Source organism: Morchella sextelata (assembly GCF_020137385.1).
Source record: "Morchella sextelata strain SCLS chromosome Unknown scls_4, whole genome shotgun sequence".
NCBI classification, from domain to species: Eukaryota; Fungi; Ascomycota; class Pezizomycetes; order Pezizales; family Morchellaceae; genus Morchella; species Morchella sextelata.
In genome coordinates this window covers 476379-500378 of record NW_025408619.1, presented here as the reverse complement: position 1 = coordinate 500378, position 24000 = coordinate 476379, and the positions used below count along the sequence as shown (strand labels likewise).

Genomic DNA, 24000 nt, shown 5'->3' with positions numbered 1-24000 from the left:
GGGCAGGGCATGGGGGGAAAGTGGGTGTGGTGCGTGATGGGGTTTTAGCCGGACCAATGGTGGTGTGTGGGGTGTGTGGGTGAGGACTATTTTTGAGGCGGGTAGAAGGGCCCGACATGCGCGGCTTAGGCCCCGCCGGCGACGTATCGGAGGTGGCTGGTCGGTGATGGGGTTGCGGTTGGGCGGAGTGGGCTCGGGGGTGGTGTCGGTCCGTCACGTGTATATCGGTACTTTGGTTTCAGGATCTTTAGTCCACTGAGTATATATGTAGATGTACGGATGTAGACGTAGACTTGCTATTTCGATCAAGGGCCCTTGATAGGTTTCGGGAGTCTACATGTTGAGTATCAAGTCGGACTTCATGTGTTGTCAGACTGGTTGCAAGAAAGGGAGCAATCTTCTTTGTCCATATGGTATGACGGGTGTTTTGATTTATTTTCTAAGCCGTAGATTTGTTTCTGATATTCTTATTGGACGTCCCGTTTCATCTTTTAGCCAAGCGGCAGAACTTGAAAGTGAAGAAGACATGGATGATAGATCATTAATGCGTCAAGTCGTGTTTCAAATGCTTATTAGATCTGGAAGAGAAACGAATCTTCAGACTAGAGATGAGATTCCGGCAGTGGTACCCGTGAATAGTAAAGGTTGTGCAGGGTGTCACGCCGGCACTTGTTACTAGGACGTGTACCGGTACGACCAAGCGTGACGGGTGTGACAACTAAAAACCCAAACACATGTCATCGGCCGACAGACAGACACAGTAGCGGCTAAACGGGGAGTCCCGAACCCCGAACCCCGGAATCAAGCTAAATCCTCTAGAGACCGGGCCGAGGAGGCACCGAAGTGGCGTCCGTAATTAGCCGTATTAGATGAACTTGTGGATGCCGAGCTTTCCTTAATGAATTATCGGAGAACTCTTTACCGAATGTATTTGTTATGAGGCATAGCTTGCTACCAGCCAGCAAGTCAGTACTTAGTTTGTCTCGATATGGTGTAGATAATAGTAGTTTTGCTCTTGTAGTGTTGCTGTTGAAGTTTATCTTATCTAAATCAGTTGTACGATCATTTCCATTTCCAACTAGAGATAGGATCAAAACGTCGTTGAAGGGTTCACCATATTACGCGTGTAGACCTTCTCCAGATAAAAATACTCAACCTTGAAATTCCAAAAAACACGCAATTCGCCACTGGATCCAGTAGAAAGTTTAGAGTATTATCATCCAATATTTTCCCAGGTTTTCCCAGGTTTCCCCAGTTCTCCATTCCCCAGAACCTGACTTTTACCCCCTTCAACTTCCCCAGAACAGCACGTGGAGTGCGTATACCCCGCAAAAATGGGCAACGCGAGGCTCGTTCGCTCGGTTGGCTATCTATTTAGCCGACTAGAATCCTTACAGATGTACCCCTGATACCTCATCTCATGAGATTTTCCGTACGGCCTAGCTAGTTATCTAGCTAGAAGCTCGGAAAATCTTGCAATCCAACCCCAGATTCCCCCATTCTCGTGTTGTTATCCCCACCTCGCGAACCCGGATGAATAAAGACCGCAGGAAAAAAAAACCAGGCAACTGGATGATATATTTATTAAATTTGGCGGGGATGAGATGGGTTGTAGTTCAGGTTAGTTCGTGAGATTTGGGGGTATATAAACCTCTTTGATCGTCCGGTATTTGTTGCTGGAGTATCACCCTCGAGCTCTATAGCTAGACCGATCATCCGACGACACGAACAAAGATGTTGTTTTCAATCCCGAGTATGCAATTGACGGCCCTGGCGTGTTTTGCTACAGCAGTTTTGGGCGCGCCGACGAAGGATGATAGCGCCACAGATCCTTTCTTGTCGTCGAACTGGCCATATCCTGCTAAGGTATGTTCTCTATAGACCTCTGGTCTTGCTGGTCTTCATCTTCTAATATCGAGCAGATCTTCGGAGATACAGATGGCTGGGGGACTGTCCACATTCATGATCCTAGTGTCGTGAAGCACGATGGGTGGTACTACTCCTTCGGGACCCATCTTCGCGTCACGATTGCCCGCTCTCCAACTCTCTACGGGCCTTGGAAGCATCTCGGTAGTGTACTTGACGCCGGCCAGAGCCTCATTGAGCTCCCAGGCCGTGACGACATCTGGGTAAGCTAATGACCCTCACATCAGGCGGATAGTTCAGTCGCTAACAACAACTCACCCTCCAGGCTCCCGATGTTATCAAAGTAGGAGACACCTTCCATTGCTACTACTCAGTCTCTACCTTCGGCGCCCAAAACTCCGCCATCGGTCTCGCAACCTCCAAGACGCTCCTTCCAGGCTCATGGACCGACCATGGTGAGGTAGTCCGTTCCTACGACCTCGACGACTACCCTAATGCGACTGAGCCCTGGACCATCACAAACGCCATTGACCCGGCTGTCCTCTTTGATGCCAAGACCGGAAAGCCGTACATGTCGTATGGTTCCTTCTGGACTAACATATGGGGGTTCCCATTGAACAAGGCGATGGATGGGATTGAGGAGGGTGCGGTGCCAAAGCACCTTGCGTATGATCCTGTATCGCCAAATCCGGTTGAGGGGCCGTTTATCCATTATGCGAGCAAGACTGGTTACTATTATTTGTTTGTCAGTCACGGATACTGCTGTGGGTATAATGCTAGTATGCCGGCTGCTGGTGAGGAGTATGTCAACCCCCCCCCCCCCCCCCCCCTTCTTCTCTTGTGCTGTTGTGGGTGGTTGCTGATGTGTGTGGGTAATTAGGTACAAGATCAAAGTCGGGCGCTCAAAGACCATCGACGGACCCTTCTTGGACCGCAATGGCACGGACATGGTTAATGGCGGTGGTGATGTTATCCTCGGTAGCCACGGCTGGTTGTATGGACCTGGTGGACAGGGTGTCCTCGTTGATGGAAAGAAGGACATTCTCTACTATCACTACGGTAAGTTGTATCGCTCTGATTGACTGGGTAACTTTCGGTGCTAACTAGAATCTGTAGTTGATAATAGGGTTAGCTATATCGATGAGGACAAGTACTTGGGGTGGAACGAGATAAAGTACTCTAAGGGGTGGCCCTACCTGGTCTAGAGACTGGGTGGGTAGTGTGCGAATAACCAACTCTTTCTAATGTAAAAAATGACCTTATTTGTAATGATAAATGTTGAAGACATATGCGCTTCTAGAGAAATAAAAAAAAGAAAACTTGCCAAATTGCAAAGGGATATTCATTCGTATTGAGTGTAGGAGGTAATTCGAAGAGAAGTATCTTTGATTAGGAGGTTCGGAGAGAATCTCCTTAAATACTGTGCTGGCTTCCCTCTTCGATCGATCGCCACGATAAGTACATGTATCCTTAACCTCTATATATTGTATATATATATGTATACGTAACTATAACTACTAATTGGCCGCCGGCCCCTACCCCTGCATTGAGACCCAAACGTTTGATCGACCGACTAACCTGCCTATTGGCTACACTGAACTGTTAGAGTAGATACCTTGCTAGAACTTGGATAATTTTTGTCTTTTTTTCCTCCTCGCTTATTCTCGTTCTTAGAGGACGCATAATATACCTAGATCCTCGGAGCGGCATTTGCAATTATTGATATATATTACTCCTCTTCTTTCTCGATGGGTCCCGAAGTCTTGTCCCATGTATAACCCCATTCTCTTCCCCGTTCCATTTGCTTCCTAGTTGATTGCTACCTAGCTTGGGGTAGGTGAGCAAGCTAGTGAAAGCTTCCTTTGATGTGAGATTTAAACGCTCACCATGATGCGTTGGAATTATTACGAATTTTCCTGTCAGATGTAGCTTGCACATCGATCGCAAGCCAACTATTTATTCTCGCCGCCCGAGAAGAATTGTACTGTAATTTTAATCAAGTTAAAGTTTGTAGAGAAGAATATCTACTTTTCCTTCTCTTTCTACATTAACCTAAGGGTCGTGATACATTAATGAGAGATATATATGTAGCTAGGCGGGCCTTGTCAGAAATAGCTTTTTATTATGATATGTACGTAGATTTATATGCAAGGGCCCACTTTCGAACCTGTAAACTGCAAGTTGATTTCTCTCTAAACCAAGTGGTCCTTATGACTTAAGTTTTGATTAGTAAGTATTCATAGCTTCCATACATGTCAAAAGAACTAGATAATAAAATTAGTTAAACAAAAACAAAAAAACTATTTTACTTGTCAGTAGATAATCATAGATTATCACTCGCTAAACTTGGCAATTTTATTCTTGGTACCCGATAGAACTAAATCTGTTAATATATTAATAGCTATAATCGATGTAAACCTAAAGCTTTGGCGCGGGGCCGGGAAAACTGTCTGTTTCCATGGGAAGGCCTAAGGATTTGAGGAGTTGTCCTCCCACCCGTACCTAATTCTCGATTTTCCGATCCAACCCCCCGGTCCGCCCTGCTGATATGTGGTGAATCATATAAACTTAGTAGTCACAGTCGACTCACTCACTAAAAGTGATCTCTTATCCAGAGCGGGTGTACTCCTGTACGACAAGGAAAGTCTGGCGCCATCAATCACCTGGGAACGTTAATAGTCATAATCCCATCGCATCAAACGTAGTCAGCGGTATCGGGAAGAGACTCCGGCGTGAGCCGTAGCTCCAATAATACTTTTCGTCCTGTGATGGAACTCTCGTGTATTCGTAGGACAGCCCCATGAGGGAGTCAGATGTGGTGGTCAGGTGGGTTAGGTTTCATGCTGCTTAGTAAGCGGGGTTGATATCAACTGTGGTATCAATTTCTCCTTAGATGTATTGTGGTTTAAAGTGTAGAGTCACTATAAGCAAAAGTTCGTGGTATTGCACCTTCAGCTTGTTTGTCCTGACCCTGGAGGTCCCTAGCCCTAGCTAGTCTCCTTCCTTACCACGTGCACTACAACTTCAGTAGACAGCAGCCTTACTGAGCTTCAATATTATATTAATTAAGATAGTCAAAGCGGAGTAATAGTAGTTCTTCTTTACCTATGCAAAGATTCGATGCGCAAATTCTTCGGGGGGCATACATACATGTAGTCGGATCAAAACATTCCTGGAAAAGGAGATAAAAGAACATGTTACACCACACTAAATCACTTCAACCACAAATCAGAGTCTTTTATCTGCGCGAGTTGGATAGAAAGTCGAGCAGGTTGGACAGAAAGTCTAGCTGTTTTAGGAAGAGACTTGTAGCCGTTCAACCAATAAGATGTGCAGGACTTTTTGTCGAAGTGATCGACTTTCTGTCCAACTCTTGCAGCTAAAAGACTCTATTTATATAACCAACGAGTCAAAACGCTATAGATGTACGGCATAATTTTTGAACGGCTCTCAGAGCCTTTATACAAAGTAGTAAACACTAACTAACAGAAAAGTAAAGGAATGTATAGTTGAAGAGCTAGCTCCTCCACCACCACATCTTCCCACCATAAAAATAAAAGTAAAAGTACAAAACAGTCACCCCTCCACTGGTCAGGTAACGTCTATTAAATCAATTAACAAATCTATAAATAAACCAATGCATTAGTAAACTATCATATAGAAAGATGAGGAGATCTCAACATACCTTCAAAACCTAGTTACGTCCACCATGTCCACCGTGGTGGTGACCACCCTGTCCGGCACCACCAGACGGCGCAGCACCTCCAGCAGTGCCAGTCGGGACGGCACCAGTCGGGAAAGCTCCACTAGGGGCCGCACCAGTCGGGGCCGGAGCGTCAGTTGGCGCGCCAGTAGCAACAGGAACGTCAGTACCGATTGGGGCACCAGTAGCAACTGGGATGCTAGTAGCAATTGGGACACCAGTTCCAGTGCCGAATGCCTGGGGCGCGAAGACACCGCTAGCGGTGGGAACAGCGCCGGAGGGGAAGCCACCGGTAGGGACGACGCCGGTGGGGAAGGCACCAGTGGGGGCGGGGCCAGAGGGAACTGCGCCGGATGGGAAACCACCGCTGGGAAAGACAAAGGTGGGGAATGCTCCGCTGGGAGCGGCGCCAGTGGGGATGTCAGTGGGTGCGGCACCGGTGGGAATGGCGCCTGAGGGGGCCTGGGGAACTGGGACGGCGCCGACCAGGGCGGAGAGGAGAGCGGCGGTGAAGGTGACGGCGAAGAATTGCATTTTGGCTGGTTGAGGAATTTGGAAGAAAGACTGTTTTGGTATTTTCAAGTGTTTGGGAGTGAACTAGCACTGCTGTCTGGAAATATTGTTTAGAAAGTGAATTGCAAATTCAGCTAGTTGAATGGAGTTGAACTTACAAGAAAGAATGTAAAGTAAGGTGGAAAGTGAAGAGAGAACGTGTAAGGTGGTGGACTGAACTGATTGATTGAGCTGATGATTTTGAAAGCGATGGGGAGGAAGACAGCATGATTTATATATTTTCAGATCTCAATCAATCTTTCTACTTTGATAATTGTTTGGCGGTTAGAAAACGGGATATTGTCAATCAATCAATCAATGCGTGGTACCCTACTCTCCACAGGCCCATGCACCATCAACAGCCCTATCAACATCAATTGAAGTTCAGCCATGAATATTGGCCTCTGCCCCTGAAGACAAGAGATATTCTTCTAGATCTTCAGGTACTTGGACAGCTTCCGGACGACACTCCGTCGGCCCAGACGCCCGCGCGTAGGCAGACAGGTATCCTTCACCTTCGGTGATTGTATCGATTTGTGTTAGTTAAAGATCAATATCTAGATTGGGTTAGGAGAAGAGTATCCCAAATCTTAGTTCGCATAGTGGTAAACATCCAATTGTTGGTTCTACCCTGGTTAAAGCACAATATTCTGCAGCGTCTTGACAACCTTTTGGTATGGGATTTTCATAGACAGCTGACGCGTCGCCCGTTTCAAGAGAACTCTACAGTTGTCGAATAGATTAACTTCTCGTTTGTTCTGAAACGTGCGACCTTCGGTTCTCTCTACCGAACAGGTAGCGGAGGATCTGCAGACAAGGATTCTCAGTCCCGATTCGTCTATTCCTAGTACGTCAAGTGGATATCTTTTGGACTGCTCATTTATCACGAGTTTCAGAAGTACTTGGAGATCGAAGTGGGTCAGTATTCTTTTTGGATCCTACGCGCGATTTGATAGATGTGGTGACAGTACGTAGAGTAGGTACATGTAGTTTATGGTTGTGCGCTTCAATCGCAAGTGAGCATAGGCTCATTGGCTGAAGACTTCAGGGATGCATATTCGTTTGAGTAAAAGTCCCATTAGTGTCTTTACACAGATATCAATAAGAAAGAACACATTACTTCAGCCTGCCCGCTTCTCTTTACGCCTCGTTACAGGTTTAGAGTGAGCAGTATATTAGGAAGATGCTAGAAACGCGCGATTGCGGGAGAAGGTCGAGAATGTCGTGCTATGTACCCGTAATTTCATGGCGTTTCCGAACACGACCAATATTGCATGACATACAAAAAGGTGGATTTGGCGCTTTTTTGTATGGTATGCAATAGCAGTCGTGTTCAGAAACGTCAGGAATTTACGAGTAGTAGCAGGCCTATATAGGAGAGACTTCCCAGACTGCAAATTACTATGCATACTTGACGCTTCAGGACTAGTTGTCTCGCGAAAAGATTCTCCGCGAAGCTGTGGGCCCAGCCTTAAAGCAGAGTGGCCATACCCGGGGTCATCGTGTACTATAGTACTGGTATCGTGCACAGATATTCTAGTAGCCATGTACACCCCCTAGATGCACCCTAGATCCATGAAGAACAACACTTATTACTTTCCTGCCACTCCCAGTTAACTAACACTGAGCAATAAAGCTTATCATTGACAAGAAAAACTGCCAACCTGGGGTACCCCGGACCAAACGTGCGCACGTGTAGACGTAGGCCCATGCCCAATTCTCCTTCCAAAGAATATATTTATTCTCCGGCTCCAGACAAAGTGCCGATGTAATATAAGTCCTCGCTCGGGATATATTGGCCGATGCTGAGCAGGTTTTTTTTTTTTCTTCTCTAGGCACGCTTCATGTAAAGATCAGCAGTATTTTCTTCGGGCTTGCTGTCCGCCGTCCGCTTTGTGCAGTAAATAACTCGGTATTTATTCAAGTCTATTTGGTTCCGATCAGCCATATCGTCATTGTTGGTTCCTGAATGCCGAGCTTTCAATACCTTTCGGCACAGACGGGATCTGGATCCAGCCTGCCCTTATTGTGAGTGCAAAAGCTTGCTTTAAATCGATCAGGTTAGTGGACTGATGGAATGCAGCATCAGACATCGCTCAGGGCTCGATAGCGAGGTTAGGCCTTGCTGTTTCTGAAGACTTGATTTTCCAATATCTTCGAAGTGACTACTACTGACATCAACAGCACGTCAAACACAACCTTTGGTATTTCGCATGATTGTTTGCCCGAATTTAAGATCGCTGTGCCATGGCAAAAGCACCACAGAGAACCGAGAACTGCGTACCAGACGGAAGGGTATTTGAAATTTTTGCCGGAAACCCACCTCGCTCAGATTACATATTGGTCGTGATGAAGTAAGAGAGAAGTGCATGATGTAAATGGATGAAGCTACCAAGGCCGAACGCTTTTTTGACGTTGCCAGAAGTCAATGGCAGCAACCGTGTTCTCAATGGCAAACACTAGCTCCCTAAACCTAACCCCACGTACTTGCTCAGGAACTTCACATCACCGTGGCGCCCCAACAGTAAAATTATCCTAACGACCGCAATGAGCATTACGATACCCCGGTAGCTCTTCTTCAGATACCTCCACTGTCTTCTTAGGAACACTGCAGAGCTTGAAACAGCCATACATTCATTGTACATGTACTATGTTTCAAATCTTTCGTCTTCTCACGGCGACACACCAGGAAGGAATGGGAAGACCATCTACAGAACCTCTGGGGTTGCTCTCATCAAATTATTCTCTCTTGGACAGGGGTTTACAGAAAATTCTAGCCCCGACCATCCACCTCTTTCACGTTCTGCGTACGTCTAAACCTCAACCCTTCTTCTAGCAAGTTTCATTTCAAGTCATAGCCAATTCCCAAACCCATTCATTCTTCACAGTAGGTTAGCTAACCTACTCCAAAGTTAGAGGCGAATATGATATCATGATATCCATAACCACACGCCCCGTTTATCCAAAACCCCACAAACCACTAAGCACTCATAACCAAAAGAACTAGCACAAATGCCGCTCGACCGTCGCTTCACCTGGCTCGGCGCCAGCCGTCGTCTAGTATATGGGCTCGCAAGCCATGAGAGCCCCAGACCTTTGGATTACTATTACTTCGGCGCCAGGCTCGGGCTTCGCACGCAATCGCTACCGGCTTTCCCACCGCGTGATCCCAATAGAAACAATGAAGATATCGGAACAACTGATCCGGGCATGGGTGAATTTGCGAGCGAACGGAGCGCAGCGGTAGTTCAAGAGAGCAGACTACGTGTAGAACAACGTTCTGTCCGACCTGCAGGTGACAACGATGAAGAGGATATGGAGAGAGAGATAAAGGAATACGAGAGACTACTCTTCGGACTTTTGGAATTCTTAAGTGGTCCACAAACACTTAGTTACTCGGGACCGGGAGGAGTAATACGATATTACACTGAAGTTGCGAGTTCTGTACGGAAGAACCACATCGACAAAAAGACGTCGAGAGGCTATCAGTCCATTGATGCGGACTGCCCAATATGCTATGAACGTATAATTGCGGGCGTTATGCTTCCGTGTGGACATAGATTGTGTACATTGTGTTTCCAGGGGATTCTATGGAGCGCGATCAGCAGTCGCCCGATAGATCAGTGCAGGTGCATGATGTGTAGAGCAAGCATAAGGGGTGACATGAAGATTGTTTAAGAATATATTTATTGAGAGTGGTATATAAACCCAAGATAAAAAAAGCGCACTTGATGGCGCTTATATTAACGAGCTCATCCTTTTTGACGGGTCCAGTTTAACGAGTGATATTCTATGATTATAGACTCATAAAGCCAGCTCATGAGCTGCCCCCGAGTACTCGTACCCCAGCACTACTCCTAATCATAATTATTTGGGTTTATTAAATTATATAAGTAAGTACTACACGTAGGTCCAGTATCCCCCCAGAGATTGTGATATCATCATATGAATTTATATAGAGCGCATTATAGGAGCAATCAAGACTACTTCTGCTCGCTATAGATTAGTATAGAAGTCCTGTGGGAATGTCTAGACTTCGTAAAAGTATATATGTACTTTTTAGTCTGTCTCTGTTCTACCCTCCCCATCTATATACCACTGCAGTAATACTCTGGGCTAGGAAGATTGAGGTCGAGTGATGGGATGTGATTCGTGAATGATGGGTTGTGATTCGTGAATGATGGGTTGCGATTCGTGAATGATGGGTTGTGATTCGTGAACGTCTACGTGTAATCTGGGGCATCGGGTCCTGATTATGAGTTATAAATCTACAGTGATATAAAAAAAAAATTCAGAAATCAGCTTCACATGACATACTTGGTTCCGCGTCCAAAGCCTAATCCTGCATCACAGATCAATATTCGGTTATCGGTGCCAAGACCGGCGACAGAATGCGTGTTGTGGTTCGTTTTGTGGTTCGTTTTGTGGTTCGTTTTGTACTCTATGCTCCGCGCGATCGCGGACTAGTCAGTTATTCTTTATTATTGCTGTTTTCACGATGGGTGGCCTGGACTTTGGCCCTAGGTTGAGTATTTGGGAAAAAAACGGAACCCTTCTGCTTCGGAGGGGGGTAGTGTAATTTTTGCTGTGCCCCCTGATTGATTTCCTGATTTTCTTTTACCATTCCAGAGATTTTGGACATCCAGACTCCACAGAAATAAGCTCCGGTCCGAGCTCGACCCTTTTTAAATATGATAAGTGCTTAAGCACATGTAAGAGGACATGTACCTTTGAGATTTCGGCAACTTTATCCGGAGATATATGCATTGTACATATATAACGCATAGTAACCTTTTAGATAGCGATGTGAAGCACTCCATTTGGATTCATCGGTAGAGACAATCATTCGCTAAATATTACATTAGCTGGCCCAAGGGAAATCGTATTAGAAATTCAAGAAACTCAACACTGCAATGCCTTTAGTGCTGATGTGAGGTTTATTTTCTATACTATATTTTTGCAATTTGCACTATAACAAGTATTTCTGTGATAATTATAATCCGTCTTGAGGCACGCCTTGAGATTTTCCGATTAACCCCCACAGTCTAACTCCATAGATGGTATTTACGTACGCGTTAGAATCATGATCAGGGTTCAGCGATATGGAGACTAATACTGATGATCATCTTTCTGGTACGTGATATAACTTTCTCTTGATGTAAATAACGGTCGTAAATCTGCTAGGTTAATTGAGTATATAGCTACATGTACGTAGTTACATGTACTCATAGGTACTAGATGCATACATACATATATGTACTCTCGGCAGCGATTATTGGTCTGATTACACATGCGCCTGTAACATAAAAAGAAAAGATAAATTTCTTCTTCCCCTTACATAGTATGTAAGGGCTCGGTCCCAACCGGTTGTGCAAGTCTCTACTCGTAAATTCATGACGTTTCTGAACACGACTGCTATTGCATACCATACAAAAAAGCGCCAAATCCACCTTTCTGTACGTCATGCAATATTGGTCGTGTTCGAAACGCTATGAAATTACGGGTACAGCCTATCCTTGGCGGATGGTCCGAGTTCCATATGCTCTTACTCGTATTTTATTGACGTTTGTGAAAGGAACCGCTATTGCATACCATACTAAATTGTTGACTTGGCGCGTATTTGTATGGTATGCAATAGTGGTTCCTTTTACAAACATCAGGAAGATACGAGTACGTACGTACTCTAGCTGTACATACATATATCTCACACTGATACAATCTAGAATAGCGCCACGGCCAGCCTTGATCGAAACACACAAAGTTCTGATCCACTCTGCGTATGCAAGTTTATTAAATACTAGTGCAGAGATGTCCGTGTAATTATGTCTCATTTTCAGCCCTACTTTCGAATTCTTCCAACTTCTCTGCTTTATTGTGCCACCCTAAGAGATGATATATCGTATGTGACCGTACGTATAAATCTAGTATGTTAGAAGGCTACGAATATAGCGGGGTGAGTAGGAGCGATCATAGTAATGAACTCTATATGCACTTATGCTGTACATGTCTCCAGCAAGGAGTGGTGGGGGTACATCGATGAATCTGGGCCAGATATTTAACAGTGCTTCATGTATCGAGTAGCTACAAGCAGAAATGCAGCTACCAATAACCTACAATGATTTTAATCCGGATTATATCAACAAGGTTATTACTTCGAGGTTTTGACATGATTTAAAAAAAAATTTACCTCGAAGTTATGATCGGTTCTATTGACCACTCACAATATCGATTTAAGCAATAAGAACCAAGAAATATTTAAGGTCCCTGATAAGAAACAGTGTTGGGTGCGATCGTATTCCTGACGTTTTTGAACTGGGCCACTATTGCATACACCAAAAACTATGAGCTTGGCGTATTTTTTGTATGGTATGCAATATTAGTCGCATCCACAAACGTCAGGAAGATCTGATACGAGTAGAGGCTTTCATGTGCAAATTGCACATGAAATTCTCAGCATGTCTGCTGTGTCGAGGGTATCCGCACCATCCGCAGTTAACTACTTGTAAAGCACCTACCCAAAAGTTTTCGTGAAAGGGCCAATTACCACCTAAACTAGCTGGTGGAACCGGGTTCCCAGTATAGAACCACAACACAATTAGTTACAATGATGAACACAGGTAATTTTTTTTACCTCTCGGGAGAAGCCTTTTGCAGATTTTCGAATTTGTAAAAGAAGTGGTTGATGTGTAATAAAATATTCTAGTGGAGAACCCCGTTTCTAGGTAAGCTTTGTATGGGACTTCACGACTCACCTACTTTCGGGCTTTGACGAAAACCTTTGGGTAGGGCCTTTACCTACATTTTACGTGTGAAATGTGTGAACAAACAAATATGAATATATGACTTGCACAAAACTCAGTGGTTTCGTGTTTGTTTATAGAAATTAGTGGGTCGATTGATTCTCACTCAAACTTGTCAATCAATGGTCCCAAAGACGGAAGAGTATCCCGAATTGCCTAATCCATATATCATCATGAGTGATATTTGATGAAGAGGCGACACCACCCTACACCGCTAGGTCGTCAAACGAAGTAGTCCATACCCAAACAAAAAAAGCAATTTGCGACAAACTAAAGGACTATAGTGCCATCTGCAGAATCCCGAATGGCGCAATTTAACGATCTAGAATCTCGATTCAGAGCTTTACGTTTCTCTTTCTCCACTTGATATTAGATAACCGATAATATATCTTACCGCTTCCTCTGCAACTCTTGCCGTCGGTAAAGAAGATCTAGGTAGCCTAGAACAAAAGAACCAATTAGATTGCACTAGTCCGTGAAAATAGATCGAACTATAGAGCTGGTGGCGGGAATATGGTAGATACGATCGATCAAGTTCTATAAGTCACTGACAGCCGGTACAGAGGTAACGCAATATTTTATAGATAATAAAAAATGAATATGCACGGGTACGTATCCTTCGCCCTGTGTAATATCTGTTCCTGCACTGGGCCGCAATTTATTAATCCATGCATCATTGATTCTCTTGCGTAAATCTCGATTTAAGTGTGCCGATGATGATAAACTGGGTGCGGTTTGTGATTATATACATGTACATATAGGTACAATGTACCTAGATGAGTGGTAAATTCAACCTGACCGGACCTTCACACAATATCACTCGATCTTCGTTAACCTGTGCGAATCAAAACAGGAGAAATCCTGGTTCCTGGCGAGAGAAAAGGCAAGCTTTGGAGGGCGCACCTCGGTTGACATATGTATACTTGGACAAGCAAAACTTAAGAATGCAAGCTGCAGGCTGGCAGGGATTTGAGTAGCAGGTAATTCTGAATAAGCACAAATCAAAAGGTACCAATAATAAGAAAGCCACCCCTTTCTTGCTCCCTTATCTACTTGGGTAAAGTACATAGTTAACCTTCTTCAATTAGTAATCTTAGAGATCTACGAGATCTTGCATGAAGAACATGCTTTCAGCAAGGAGGACAGGTACCTGAGGAATATGAATGAAATGAAATCCCTTTTCCCGTTTTCGTAATCACACATATGTGGTGGACATCAGTATGAATGTTCCACCTGTTCCTCAAAGTCGGGACAGTTGGTGATGAGTATGTGTGCTTTCTTCGGGTCTGTACACACATACGTATACAAAGAGAGTGGGGGCCAGGAAGTGTAACTGGCCTTCCCGGTCCACATAGTATCAATGCCTCAACACATTCAGATACTATCACAGTACTATCATCGATGAAGAAGATGAGATATCTCCAGAGAGAGCCCCATTGGATGAGTATCAATGAGCGAGGGGAAACCCAGGAGAGTATAGTTACAACCCGATTATTGGAACGTTATTAGGCTGTGCGAAAATTCCGAGCCTAGATGTGACAATCTTCACCGATTGTCCGATTGAAGCCATACCACGTTGCCTTTCACTAAAAGAGTGACTCGGTTGGGTCTCGTGGGCCACGTTGGGGGGCTATACGGACATAATCGAATATTATTCTGATTTTACCTTAACCAGTTAATGGATACGTATGTTCCAAGTATCATGCAGGTCCCAGAAGCAGAGCGGCAGGCAGGCCGAGGCCCTTGAGAGCTGCGTGCTGTGTATTAAACAAACCCAACTTTGAGATAGTACCTTGTATCGGATGACCAAGTCTCAAAATCACCGAGGGGAACTTCTCGGGTGTAAATCTCTATCTCTATGTAAGGCGGCAAAAGGGAAATCCCATAAAAGGGGCTGTATGTTGATCCGGCCTCAAACTCCGCGGTTCGCCGGCCGAGCCGTTCCTGCGTCTTCAGTAGAGTATGGTTTCTTTGCCATTTTGAAGATTTTCTCTTATTAACAATATTATGTATCGATCTGAGTCGATGAAAACTCAAAGAATAGGCCGATTCCTTGTTCCAAAACAGGAATATATCAAATAATTCGTAAATCGCTTTTAACAAGTACCTCATCGAGAAGTCGCAGAAAAGAAATTCTAAGCAGATGTATACCGGAGAATAGATTTAGGTAGATTCAGGGGACGCAGAAAAATGTTAATATTTAACCCATGGGTTTTATCCTGTTGAAGGCCTCGATCCTAGGCGCGTATCCGGCGATTGTGCCGCCAGGGCAAAACTGATATTAGTAGTCTTATGATAGCTCCTAACCAGAAGGTACAATCGTCCACTTTCTATCGATCTGGGCATAGCATATGTGATTTGAACTTTTCAACCGGTGAAGTACACCGTTTTATCATGCGCGAGCACAGAAGGGGGCAAAAGTACTTAGTTGTTGCAAAATTTGATCCACGAGTCTGTACCCGAACTCCCGCCTCTGCTGTGCGTATAAATAAATGATACATGCAATTATGTATGACCTCCCCACTCACTTCCCCATATACTCACAGCCAACATGCCCCACGCATAACAAGGGTCCGTGCAGTACGAGACATAAGAAAAACCAGGTTTATGAATTGTTTTCCATCGCTTGTTCAACTTAAAACATCGGTAAACCAGGGAAGGTTTCCAGGCCCAGCCCCTAGAACAATCTTACAACCCCAAATTAAAAAAATCTGGTCATCAAAAGATTGGGAAATGAACCTCGAGAGTTTCCTGTGTAGATAAACCTTAACCCTGTTCAATACTCATAAAGATTATAGATTAAAGAATCTAGCTCTTTTGATCTTGATGCTGTTGCGGCTCAAGTTTATCGATAGTAGTAGTACTACTGTGAACGTTGGTGCCCCCATACCCACGACTTTCAACCATGGTACTGGGAATTCCCCCACCACGACGTAAGCTTAGTCCTCGTGGGGTTAAATATCCCGGAAGCTGGTCTTAAAGTGTCTTCCCTTCTTCCCGCTGCCGAGAAGAGATCATAAGAGAGCTTTATGGAAAAAGCATAGCGTCTTCCCCCTTTATCTATGTATGTATATTGCTGAAAACAGCAACTACTCTGCATACATGTACATTAAGATTTTGAGGACGGCCAACCGATAAAGACCTTTTACCGAAAGGACATACGATATTGTATTCCAATAGATCTAGGACAAAATCAGCATTCTTGTTATCTAAAGTAGGCATCTAACCAATTCCATGACATGATGCCTCGTTTCAGTTGTCCTTGTGTCATCGTGATCCAAAGTTCATAACTACAGGTAGTCTCCAAAGAATGTGCTGTCCGATTCAAGGAGAGATATTCTTTACATAAAATAGGTGGGATGATATTAGTAGTAACTGGTCGGAGAATGACATGAGGGATGAGGGGAAGAGCTGTTGCGCTGTTCATTGGAACATTTCTCTCTCTCGTAGTCCCGCTTGGCCCGAAGATGGAGATGTCAGCCGGCCCCGCCATCCCACGCATGTCCTTCGTCCGCCATGCGGCCCCTGCTTTCAAGGCTGTCTCACTTGGATTTGACTAGTTTAGACCTCCAAATCCAGCTGTCAAATCGACTCATTAAGTTCCAGAGTCAAGTACACACAACCGTGATACCATCTTAATCCCCTTTCTAGCATGTCAGCACACGAGCTACTCGTCTATTCATAGCGTTTCCGAACACGACCGATATTGCATACCATACAAAATGGAGGGCTTGACGATTTTTTATATGGCATGCAATAGCAGTCGTGTTCGGAAACGTCATGAAATTGGTATGTAGTAGAGAGAAGCTGCGTCTCCCCACCAATCAGACATCAAAGACCACTTTAGAAGTTATCTTAGCATGTGAAATGCAAGTACTAACCACGGACCCTGAAGCGTCGTTGCGGACCTGGATGCATATGAAAGTACATACCTACATTGATCTGGATCAACCGGGTACACCAGCAGTGTAACCTCTGACAGTCCTGGAATCGTATCACTTGAGGAGTGCGGACCTGGGCCTTGCTTTTCAGGATATATTAGTTGCGTGTGTATAAAAATGCCTCTAGTAATTATCGAGCCAACCGATGATAATTTCAATGGCTAGGTGAGTTTACTTACAGATCCAGAAATGGATCACCACGAGCATAAACTGGAACCAGCAATTCTAACCCTTTATTACCGCCCTAAGTAGATAAATCCGTCCCCGTACGTCTTGCCAGTATGTTGGCGTCTAAAATCGATTGTATGAGATAAAGTAAGTAGGTATGTAGCTGAGGAGAAGCGACGGATTTACGGCTAGGCGTTGGTCCGGAACACCATCGAAAATGACATCGACCTACAGGTAGCACATGATGGCAGTGATAAATTACCCCGGTTGAGCTTAGTTCTTGAGAGGAGTATTGAGAGAGGGCCACAGCGTTCTTGAGATAGAGATATTCGTAGCCAAACTAGATGGAAATTCTTCTGGTTGGTACTCAGCTCCGTTGATCCATGAATCGGGCTCATGTGGTTCGGATTTTGACGCACACGTTTTTCATTCGGGATTGCCTGCTTTGGCCTTGATTGATACGGACTAACAACTCTGCGCTTGTGCGATTGTACAGGTTTCTCTGCGGGATCTGAAGATTACTCTGATACCGCTTGAAACCTCGGAATTATGCAGCTAAAATACAGCATTCCTGCAGTTCTGAACAGCGGCGCGCGTTCTGTCAACGCGTTCAAGTAGTGGTAGGCCACGGCGGTGCCTGCACGCTGCTCAGTCGCGAGCTACCATGCTCCCTCCCTACAGATATCTATTTGCCTTCTACTCTTCCATTTTGCTTGCCCTTGTTTGTATATCACCTCAGCCCACAAACAAAACGAGAAGCTGCTTTGTGAGGTAAGAAGGCTCGTGCTCTCAGAAGATACTATATTAGCTATAGGTCGGTTTAATATTTCCTTAAACACATTCGATCTGCAGGGAGCCGCGGGTAAGGTGTTGAGTAAAAGTATTTATTCAATTTTTTTATTTGAAAAATTAACGCTCGTGAGAGACGAAGCATTGGTGCGGTATGTTGACGTGTCTGCAGCTGCTCGGGAGAAGGTTTGAGCTCCGGGCTGAGGGAGATCAGTCTTAAATATATAAAGTCGCTGATATCTCTCTCCGGTCCCACTCATTATACTAAATGAGACCTTAGTGCTAGTGCTAGTGCCTACTCCAATAACCTGCAAAGCTCTATTCAAATTCAATAGTCTGCGTCAATCTACGCCAAATCGATTTTTTCCCATTCTCTTTTTTCTCCTACTATCCTCCTCTGCTCTTCTACCTCATCCGTTCATCTATCCGCTTCAATCTCCTCTGGTGTCATCCTCTCACCATCTCCTATATCCTGATAGATAAAGCAATGGAGACCGTCCAGCTGATATCGAAATTTATTTCTCCTCCTCTCCCTTCATCTCCATCTGTGCACACAACCCCAAGTCTTCCCCCTCTCTTTACATCTCAGCCCAATGGCTATCTTCTTTTTGCGCTTTTGGTTCTTCCTGCTCTTGCGTACTTAACGTACAAGGACTATAATGCCTTTCTATCACTTGGCCCTGGAGGAACCCCATCCACCTTTTTAGGCTACCTGAAAATCACAGCCCTCCGTATTATAACTCTCCGCAATACTCGAGTTGCTAGACCGATTCCCGAAGAATTACAAGACGGTGGCTACCTTTCACCAATTGGGGTTCCAAAGCGGAACTCAAAACGTCCTAATGTGGCTGGTATTGCACCGCATAGACAAACCAACCAGAAGCCCGCAAAGGAAATATACGACCTTCTTTGTCGATCGATCGTGGAGCTAGCAAATGATCATCCAAAAAAGTTGAAAATGGCCACCAGCTGTTTTGAAAAGCACTGCTCCGGCCTATTCTCCATAAATGGGGTTAGTAAGACTTGTAATGGAGAGGTAGCTCACGTTCATCCGTTTGATGGGAGTTTACACTTGACATTACACCCTAAAGACGCCAAGGCTGTCATTGAAGCGGGATGGGGAGGTATGTAATCAGCTACTTCACACCTTTAAAGCTCTTTTAACCAATTATTGTTACCCAATATAGAACGCCACCCTCTTGCTCGTGGTGGATGGTGCACACGCTTTGTTCCGGTCAACTTCATCATGGTTTACGCCCCACGCACCAAAGAAGAAGTTAAAACCGTTATGGATATCATCTTGGCAGGGTATGGGTGGGTCAGCGGCGAAGCTCTGAGCGACTCCAACACTGAATTCTGTTCGGAAAGGATTGATGTCTCGGCCCGTACCGACCGCGATTGTCACCCCGAAGCCACATCTCCAAGAAATGAATCCGGGGTTGTTACAGGTGTTGCGAATATGATTATGGAGACTGCCTGATTTGCTGCAAACCTTAATTCCTCTCACTTCGGATTTTTCTTGTAGTAACTTGCAAAGATTTGGGCGTAAAATCGATCGGTTAGTAGCGAGAATCTGGAGGTAAAGGGTTTTTTTTCTTTTTTTTTCTTTAGGCGTTATCCACACATTCTTTTGTGTTGGGGGTTCACTTTATCTTTTTCTTAATGAAATTTCCTATTACCCTAGTCTACAACAAGAATTCCTTTCTTAGGGCAGTCTTCGGTGTGTTCTTGCAAAAAAGGTCTTTGAAAAAATGCAGTACCACTTCGTATTACTTGGGTTATCATGTTTGCACATCCATTCCACTACCCCAAAGTACATGTAGTGTCATTCAAACTAGACCATAGGCAAATCTAAAACCCCAAGTACCTGTAAAACAGAAGATCACACTGTACTAATAAAAAAAATCACTACGAAGATCGAGCTATTAATTAAAATCAGTCAGTTACATGATCATAAATGAACCCGGTTATTTTGATGAAACCCAATGATATACTAACATCCAGTAAAATAGACACTTATGCAGTATATATGCTGTTCTTCTTCTCATTGGAAATAGTCTGGTGCCCAGTTTGTGTTTGCTTTGATTCTGCGCACATAAAGGCGGATCACAAGGTATAAAAAACATTTAACAGCGAATAGTGCTTTTTGTATACACTTATCGAGTAGGTAAGGGATGATTATTTGTCCGATCGGTGGCAACCCTTCCGGTACAATAGGTCTACATACCATTGTAGTAAATACACCATCTCTGTTTCCAACTTGATATAGGGTGGTTTCTGAGTGTTTAAGCTAATACTATAAATGTACTAAATATTTAGAGTTGTAAGAAAAGAATCGCTGTGGCAAAGGATAGTGGCTGAAGTATACTATGTGTGGTGGTTAAAGTAACACATGTCACAGTTATCAAGACACGTATAACCATAGATATCCACATATATAGCGCTTCTCTTGGAATCATCCTTTGGCCAATTCATTCATTCGTCCTCCGTTTTTCAAGCCATCGCCTAAGCAGTACCTACAGTCGTTTACCGTCTCTTGACGAATACTGCCACTTGACGAAGAGGGGTTCCAAGTATGGCAAGCAACAGCCAAGCTGCGAGATCTCCAGTTCTTTTAATTTCTATTGGCTCAAAGTCCCCTGTCCATCAACTGGCAGTATTCGTCAAGCGACGGTAAACGACTGTACCAGCCTAGAGTCCAATGTTTTTGACGGAATGGTCAATAGAACGCTGGATATTGAAAGATGGTTGGGGAGGCCTGGCGAAGTACATACTAGCTTCGAGTGGCGTTGAACAGCTGCATTGCATTCCGGGTAATCAGAAATGGTTAGAATCCACTAATTACAAAGAGAGGGTTAGGGCTAACATTCATAGGAGATGACCTTGATTTCAACCAATTGGAGCACAAACAACAAATCTCCGTGGGACAAGAGCCCCCCCGTTGCTACATACGCCCTTTACGCTTTGACACCCACCGCCTCCATCTTCAACGGTCAACCAAACCGATTGTATTCCTGAGCTCTGAGTTCTTCGAAATTCTTCAGAGGAATGTCCGGTATCTCTGGTTGGGTGTCACAACGTGAACTAGGCTTTTATTCGAGGCGCCTTATTACGGGGCTCAGAATTGGGTAACCTATGAAAACGACACACGCACCCCACACTGACAAATTATACAGAAAGTACCCTAAGGGAAGAGGCCATGGCGGAAGTCATTTGCACGTATTTACGTCTTGGCTATTATATTCTTTAAAGCCACGCGCAACTTAATCGCCTTGTTGGGGTGGTTCATGAGATATCACTCTAGCTATGGAGAAATTGCTTCTTGGCCTTGTTCTTACATGCAACACTTATGTATGCAGTTATGTGCACCATAATAGGGTCGGGTAACCACTTCCGTCCACAATGTCAGTGTAGCTAAGTCTACAGCTGGTAGTACAACGCAGCAAAGTACTCTTTCTGCCACCTCGTAGGAAGTATCAATATCTCTATTCGTCTATGTTTTTGACGTTCCTTTTTTGAATTTGAGTATGACTTACGTCGTATATTTAGAATAGAAAAAAATCCACGTAATTGCTCTTGGAAGCTTGCAGAATCTCCCATAAGGCCGGTGCACTGGCCCACAGGCCTAGGAATCACGGTGTATCACTCTTCCGCGGCGACATGAAATGGCTCACTCCCGATTACCCCACCTATGTCCGTTCATTTTTCTTCCCCGGCGCTGGCGCCGCCGTTGGCGCCTAGTAAAATCTAGGAGCCAATGTTGCAAGAGTGGCATGAGAGTTGAACGCGGAGTTGAGGTCGATCTCCTCGTGTGTATCAGAATATTAGCTGCATGTGCTCTACCGCCGATGGGTATCGAAGTACGTAACACCTACACTTCCCTTAAAGTTGAATCATTTCCAAGGCTATACGTAGCTCAACTGAGGCATGCATTATGGCAGAACAGTTAGAAACTAAGGAAGGAATATCGGGAGGCCGCATTAATGTGCGCTCGAAACAATCGAAACAAAAAACCCTTGACCCTCCAATGACTCTTCATCAACTCGGTCTTTTCTGCCTATCGGCTAGTCGCAGCTGAAACGGCCTGTCTCCCTATAGAAATTTTGAAAGCACAGGTGGATTCGGGCTATCAATATATTGCTGAGTAATAAAGCTAGTGAGTGAGTTCACTCCAAAGCAAGATATTTCTCAAAACCAATCACATCTCCCGAACAAATGTGTCAAAAACTGGAGTGGGGGATCTCCATGCATTGCTTGATCATAGACCACGCAGGTCCCTGCAGCAAAAATCCAGCATCGATTAAGTGTACACTCCACTTATCCTAGAGCATAGGACTTTATTACACTTCCACCAAGATCGAACTGTGTGCATTTATCATGATTCAAAAATTTCTGCACCTAGTAGAATCTCTTGGAACGTCAATCGATGTAAGTTCAAAGAACGGGGCTAGATGAGATACGTTCTTTGTTCGTTCGGGGATCCTTATTGCATGTGTGTTGGTGAGGCACAAAATTAATAGTCACGAGAAATCGACGTCTAGTTGGGATTGAAATCGAAAGAAAGCCAATCAGAGGGCCGAGACTCAGATTTCTTCCCGGAACGAAAACGATCAATGGTAATCTTCAACCAGCATGCTACAATATTTAAATCGTGCTCCGTGGCTGTCGTAGTCTATAGTAACATACATGAGCCTTTAAATCATTTGTTCATTTTGTACAATTGTCCCGGTAAGCCCCGTTGACTCACGATGTTTCATGCTCCATTGTGACTTAACATGGTGTCCCAAAAGTTTGCATCGTACTTATTAGCTTATGTACCTACACACATGTACGTAGGACTTCTCCCTCATAGGATGAAAACGTTATTTTATGTTGAAATACATCTATAGAGTACGTGGTTTTTACAACAGCTAATTGATTAATATATCCTAGATCTTCGGCGAAGGGAAGACTTTGAGTACTTCTAAGGTTTGACAGAATTCTTGAAGATTCTTATAGGTAGTACCGCAAAATCTGAAAAATTTCGTTGCGCTGCAGCAGGGATATTCTACACCAAAAGTTGCATATAACTTGCATTTTGACGTCCAAAGGCTGCCTCTGGTTGGCCTATACCCCTGCTGCAGCGCAACGAAATTTCTCAGACTTTGCGGTAGTAATGGCTTTATATAATAACGCACATATTATAGATGTTTATACTACATGTATGGTGCGCACACTCTTAAAGGTGACACGGCGGTATCTGGAAGTGGAACAATCGTGGCTGCAAGGTGAACTCCAAGGCCAATGAGAGGGCTTATTCCTAGCCACTTTGCTGTATTCCTGCCGCAATTCACTTTTGAGGGGGTATAAATGGGTATAATACTGTTCCACTTTGCTCAGTCTTGGCGCTTTTTACATACAAAAATACACAATTTCAACCTCTGATAACTTTACAACCCAGACAGATATCAAGAATCTGCAATGATAGAACTAAACTTCATCACTAGTACTAGAGTTCTATCATTCCGCTTTTTTTTTTTTACCATTTTCGTTGCAAAGTTAGCAGCCGTTGACATTTCGTCGCGATCCGCTACCTTTAAGAGTGGGCGCACCATACCCGGGGGTCCCTAAAAGTGATGCAACGTTTGACATAACAACGCCAAAAGGCACCCGGATTCCAATATTTTAACAAAACACAACGGCTGAATAAGATAGATATTCTGATCATACACATGACACAGGAGTCTCTAGGATAGAATCTGCATTTTTTAAGTCATTAATTTGTGTTTTTTAGCCTACAAAAGGGACAACTTCCGACCAACAAAGGTGATAAAGGGACAAGCAACAGCTATTCATAATATCTCTTGCCAAAACTATGATCCCCACCTGTAAATTATCATAAATTCACTGCGCATCTTGTTGGCTAGTTTCGTTGTTGAAAAATATGGATTATATGATCGTTTCATCATGATCACTTATAGGGACCCCCGGGCACATATGTACGTACCCACTAAAAAAGTGAGTCTTGGAACAAATATCATTCTGAAAAGACGAAAATTAAGAGTATGACTCCCATTTTTGATATCATTTCTACCTGTTTTCTTTCTTTAATGATATACAATCGAGTGGCTTAACATATTCCTTTAATTATATATTGTATCGAGACACCAGCATCCACAGTGAAATCATTGGGTCACAACTT

General features: G+C 44.2%; 7 protein-coding genes across 7 annotated transcripts; 5 read left to right on the top strand and 2 right to left on the bottom strand.

Annotated features, from left to right (window-relative positions):
* Positions 1–1734: 1734 nt before the first annotated feature.
* H6S33_010052 (uncharacterized protein) lies at positions 1735–3071 on the top strand (the record flags this gene model as incomplete). Its single annotated transcript, XM_044841395.1, has 5 exons — positions 1735–1866; positions 1923–2129; positions 2192–2667; positions 2747–2925; positions 2983–3071. The coding sequence occupies 5 exons, from the start codon at positions 1735–1737 to the stop codon at positions 3069–3071; spliced, it is 1083 nt and encodes a 360-aa protein (XP_044697195.1).
* A 2489-nt stretch (positions 3072–5560) lies between these two features.
* On the bottom strand, positions 5561–6103 carry H6S33_010051 (uncharacterized protein; the record flags this gene model as incomplete). Its single annotated transcript, XM_044841394.1, has 1 exon — positions 5561–6103. One exon carries the CDS (start codon positions 6101–6103, stop codon positions 5561–5563), a length of 543 nt encoding a protein of 180 aa, XP_044697194.1.
* A 3030-nt stretch (positions 6104–9133) lies between these two features.
* On the top strand, positions 9134–9765 carry H6S33_010050 (uncharacterized protein; the record flags this gene model as incomplete). Its single annotated transcript, XM_044841393.1, has 2 exons — positions 9134–9644; positions 9704–9765. 2 exons carry the CDS (start codon positions 9134–9136, stop codon positions 9763–9765), a joined length of 573 nt encoding a protein of 190 aa, XP_044697193.1.
* A 6980-nt stretch (positions 9766–16745) lies between these two features.
* On the bottom strand, positions 16746–17599 carry H6S33_010049 (uncharacterized protein; the record flags this gene model as incomplete). The annotated part of the gene is made up of 6 exons (XM_044841392.1): positions 16746–16762; positions 16854–16945; positions 17042–17106; positions 17293–17370; positions 17450–17504; positions 17595–17599. 6 exons carry the CDS (start codon positions 17597–17599, stop codon positions 16746–16748), a joined length of 312 nt encoding a protein of 103 aa, XP_044697192.1.
* A 95-nt stretch (positions 17600–17694) lies between these two features.
* H6S33_010048 (uncharacterized protein) lies at positions 17695–18154 on the top strand (the record flags this gene model as incomplete). The annotated part of the gene is made up of 4 exons (XM_044841390.1): positions 17695–17751; positions 17807–17844; positions 17992–18048; positions 18100–18154. The coding sequence occupies 4 exons, from the start codon at positions 17695–17697 to the stop codon at positions 18152–18154; spliced, it is 207 nt and encodes a 68-aa protein (XP_044697191.1).
* Positions 18155–18306: 152 nt separating this feature from the next.
* On the top strand, positions 18307–19299 carry H6S33_010047 (uncharacterized protein; the record flags this gene model as incomplete). The annotated part of the gene is made up of 3 exons (XM_044841389.1): positions 18307–18943; positions 19007–19127; positions 19188–19299. 3 exons carry the CDS (start codon positions 18307–18309, stop codon positions 19297–19299), a joined length of 870 nt encoding a protein of 289 aa, XP_044697190.1.
* A 2352-nt stretch (positions 19300–21651) lies between these two features.
* Positions 21652–23041, top strand: H6S33_010046 (uncharacterized protein; the record flags this gene model as incomplete). The annotated part of the gene is made up of 9 exons (XM_044841388.1): positions 21652–21679; positions 21761–21804; positions 21973–21979; positions 22153–22247; positions 22392–22435; positions 22498–22547; positions 22610–22647; positions 22752–22787; positions 23006–23041. 9 exons carry the CDS (start codon positions 21652–21654, stop codon positions 23039–23041), a joined length of 378 nt encoding a protein of 125 aa, XP_044697189.1.
* Between the last annotated feature and the right edge of the window lie 959 nt (positions 23042–24000).